This window comes from Coccinella septempunctata, chromosome 1 (genome assembly GCF_907165205.1).
Source record: "Coccinella septempunctata chromosome 1, icCocSept1.1, whole genome shotgun sequence".
Taxonomy (NCBI): domain Eukaryota; kingdom Metazoa; phylum Arthropoda; class Insecta; order Coleoptera; family Coccinellidae; genus Coccinella; species Coccinella septempunctata.
Window position 1 is genome coordinate 67649642 of NC_058189.1, and position 3986 is coordinate 67653627.

At 35.1% G+C, this 3986-nt stretch overlaps 1 protein-coding gene across 1 annotated transcript; it reads right to left on the bottom strand.

Moving 5' to 3' along the window:
- Positions 1 to 1478: 1478 nt before the first annotated feature.
- Positions 1479 to 3707, bottom strand: LOC123320662 (signal recognition particle 54 kDa protein). The gene is made up of 7 exons (XM_044908041.1): positions 3502 to 3707; positions 3269 to 3445; positions 2964 to 3193; positions 2611 to 2910; positions 2280 to 2541; positions 2033 to 2225; positions 1479 to 1919 (listed from the first exon to the last, which is right to left on the bottom strand). Exons 1-7 carry the CDS (start codon positions 3577 to 3579, stop codon positions 1633 to 1635), a joined length of 1527 nt encoding a protein of 508 aa, XP_044763976.1. The 5' UTR covers positions 3580 to 3707; the 3' UTR covers positions 1479 to 1632.
- Between the last annotated feature and the right edge of the window lie 279 nt (positions 3708 to 3986).

Consider the following 3986-nt stretch of genomic DNA (forward strand, 5'->3'; position numbering starts at 1 on the left):
CCGTAAAGCAGACTTAAAAAGTATGGATGAGATGCAGTATAATTTGTGTATTTTTGTCAGCACATTGCTGACAAGAATGATCGAAGCTGCGAATTTCATGCAATGAAACGTTATTTATGTGATACTGACTGTTTATATCCGATGTTGACCAATATTGGTCAACATTGATATACAGGGTGAGTCTTTGACTCGTACAAATATTTTAACGGTAGATTCTTGAGGTCAAAAGAAACACTTTTCTCCTATATCATTTCTCCCGAAACGGCTCGGTTTGAAAGATACAGACTGTTGAAAAATCATAAAAAATTTATATTTTTAGTTCTATGTCACAAACGGTTTAATCGAATGAAATGAAATTCGGAATATAGTTTTTCATTTATATGATTAATCTTTTTCGAACAGAAGATATCACCCACGTCTTCCAGTTTTCCCAATATGACCATCACGTACCATAAAAATATCAAAAATTCAAAGAACCCAACTCTTGAAACTAAGTTGGACGCTATCTGATGAATATTTGAACGTTTTGTAAAATAAAAGTATTCTTCATATTTTCTCGTAAAATGCACCATTTCCGCGTAATTTGATGTTCAAAAATTGAAAATTATCTGCGGAATTTGGAAAATTGGCTGAATACAACTCTGTTCAAAAGATCCACAGAAGTGTAGTGTCACAGATTTAGCTAGTTATTCTGAAGGTAATTTTGATTTTCCAGTGGTGGCACATCTCATTATGAAAACTTGAAATGGCTATATCTTTTTATCAGGACCGAATCTAAAAAAATGGCATAAGAAAAAGTGCTCCTTTTAACTTAAAAAATATACTTTTAAAATACTTTTACGAGTCAAAGACTTACCCTGTATGTACATGCATGCGATTCTACAAGTGCGTGAGCAAGGGTGCTTTGGCAAGAATTTTGATTTTCCAGTGGTGGCACAGCTCATTATGAAAAATTTTTATCAGGGCCGAATCGTAAAAAGTGGTATAGGAAAAAAGTGTTTCTTTTGACCTCAAGAATCTACTGTTGAAATATTAGTACGAGTCGAAGGCTCACCCTGTATATCAACCCTATAAAATGCAAAAATTTGAAGGTTCAGAGGATATTTTCAAAAAATTAATGACACCTGTTTGAAAGATTCTTAGGCTTTCCACATGTGGTAATGGCTGAATTTGCAGGCTGACTTACGAGAGTACAATGCTGCAATTTTGATGTTTTTCGGTATTAATGGTTTATTCTTGTTCTCAACTGAGTTTTTTTTTATCATTACACTACACATGTGCTTTTTTTTTTACTAACTCTAAAATGCTGCCACTACAGTGTCTTTATGGAACATTTGATAGTCACTGCAGCTGTCACAAGACTTTGTCGCCCTCTAGCGACTGCTCTAGTGCAAGATACCATACAGTCCTTCAAAAAGAAACAAGTTATCCTACTAGGAACCCCAGAAATATGTTCATCCCAAATTATTGAAACCAGCTTCAATCCTCACGTGTTTTATTGACATCATGAAATGTACAATAACAATGTACAGGTGAACTTAAAATATATAAATGCCAAACAGAAGGGATATGGATAAAAAACGAATCAAAAATGTACAACAGACTTCAATTTATTCATAAACCTCTCTGATACTATTTGCCACCAAAACTGTTCATGAGATTACCCAAACCACCCATGCTTCCTGCAGCGCCCGACTGAAGCTGTCTCAGCATGTTCTGCAGGCCGTTCATGCCTCCCATTTGATGCAGCACCCTGGGGTCCATCAGTTTCGCCATCTGTTGGTTCAATTTGGCCATTTGGTTGGAGTTGACGTTCTTCGCCATGTCGCCGCCCTTGAACAGACCCTTGATGCCGCCCATCTTTTTCACAACTGCGGCGAATTTGGTGTACTGGGAAATCAGTTCTTTGACCTCCCTCTCTGAAAGCAAAGAAATATCCCTCATCAGCCATAAAAAAGTGAAACAATGTAGAAGTAAATAAAATAGGTTAAGTTCAGCAAAAAAAATTGTTGAAGAAGATATTTCAATTTACCTGTCACTCCTGAACCCTGAGCTACCCTGATCACCCTCCCAGGTTGTTTGGAGAAAAGCTTAGCCCCATCTCTGCTGTCAAGTTCACCATCATTCATACTGTCCATAATTGTCATGAGTTTTTTCAATCTTGCCATAGATTCCTGCTCCGTTCCTTTAGACAAGAAATCTTGACTGAATCCTGGTATCATACCCTGAAAATACAATCAAACTAGGGGACAGATCATAACAAAACTGAAAGAATATACCATTATCTGCGAAAAAGGTCCCATTTTCATTATATTCTGAAACTGTTCATACATATCTCTGAGCGTAAATTGTCCGTGCTTGATTTTTTCTAATAATTCTTCGTTATCTTCTAATTTTAATTCGTTGACTTTATCAATCAATCCTTCTATGTCTCCCATACCCAATAATTTACTAATAAATGGTTTAGTTTTGAAAGATTCGAGATCATCGATGTGCTCACCAGTACCAATGTAGATTATGGGACTGTTGGTTGCTGCAACCCTAAAAAATACAAAATTAATTCAAAATTACTGTTTTTAGTTTTTAACTTTTCAATAAATATTCACTTACGCACTGAGAGCACCTCCTCCCTTAGCATGTCCATCTAATTTAGTTATGATAACAGAACCTACATCTACTTTCTCCTTAAAAGCTCTAGCTTGTGCCTCACAAGCCTGACCTATGGTTGCATCCATAACGAAAATAATATTGTCTGGTTTAACAGCATTAGATACTGCCAACATCTCTTCGAATAGAGCCTCTTCTTGTTTGTGCCTACCGCTAGTATCTACAATAATAATTTCAAAACCTTCCCTTTTGAACATTTCAACACCTTCTTGAGCTATTACTACAGGATCCACTTCAGTATAACTGAAAACACATAATAAATCAAATGGTTCATTGAACTCCCTATCCGACTATACCTTCCATAAAATGGTATTCTGGCTTTTGTACAATTCTGTTTAACTTGATCGTAAGCACCAGCTCTGAAAGTATCGGCACATACAAGGCATGATTTCCAGTTCTTCTTCTGATAATGATAGGCTAACTTTGTACAGGTTGTCGTTTTTCCTGAACCTTGTAAACCAACAAACATTATAACATTTGGTTTGCCTTTGATCGGCTGGTAAGGCTTAACACCTGGGTCAACGAGCTATGAAACATTAACATATATTTATCTACACAAAAATATTATATCATCCTTAGAATACAAATGACAAGTTCTAACCTTCACTAACTCTTTGAAAACCGCACTTTGAATCATTCTTCTCTTATTTAGTCCTCCTGCCATTTCTTCGAAATCTATTACAGCTCTCACATTTTCTCTTAATTTCTTGACGAGGCGAATATTTACATCTGCTTCAAGTAGAGCAGCACATATCTCTTTGAGCATGCCATTGAGTACCTTAAATAATTGAAATTTGAAAATAAATATGGTACACAATATGGAATGTGGTTTACCTCTTCATTTATTATTGTTGCCTTACTCAAAGACTGCAAAGCAGTCGTTATTTTACGACCCAAATCTGCTAAAACCATTTTTGTGTTTTCCTTTTAAAAATAGTAATAAGAAAAATTGTTCTTGTTTTGGTTCTGTAATATTTACTAATCTTATAGGAAATGTTTCATATTGACAATTTAACTCTGACAGCTCTGACTTTTGACAACAAGTGGCATGCTGGCACTTCTTCACAGACCTGGAACATCTCTTTTTCTTGTAAGATTTAATGGTTCGTTGAATTCATGATGAATTTTCGATTCTTCTGAATATTTCTGGGGAAAAAAATTCAAATTTGAGTAAAAAAATTAAGGTACGTTTTGTGTTTTTGGGTAACATTATAGAACAGTATGAATTAAAGATGATGAAAATGAATTTTTTTTCTACACCATGATGTAGGTCAATTACATTTTAAAATAACAGCATAGAAATCCACTATTGACGTAAT

Excerpts from the sequence above, each read along its gene's own strand:
- LOC123320662 (XM_044908041.1), bottom strand. The coding sequence starts at position 3,579 with ATGGTTTTAGCAGATTTGGGTCGTAAAATAACGACTGCTTTGCAGTCT. Across the intron at positions 2,911-2,963 it reads AGAATACCATTTTATGGAAG|TTATACTGAAGTGGATCCTG; the intron begins GTATAGTCGGAT and ends ATGTGTTTTCAG. Across the intron at positions 1,920-2,032 it reads TCAGGGTTCAGGAGTGACAG|AGAGGGAGGTCAAAGAACTG; the intron begins GTAAATTGAAAT and ends CTTTGCTTTCAG.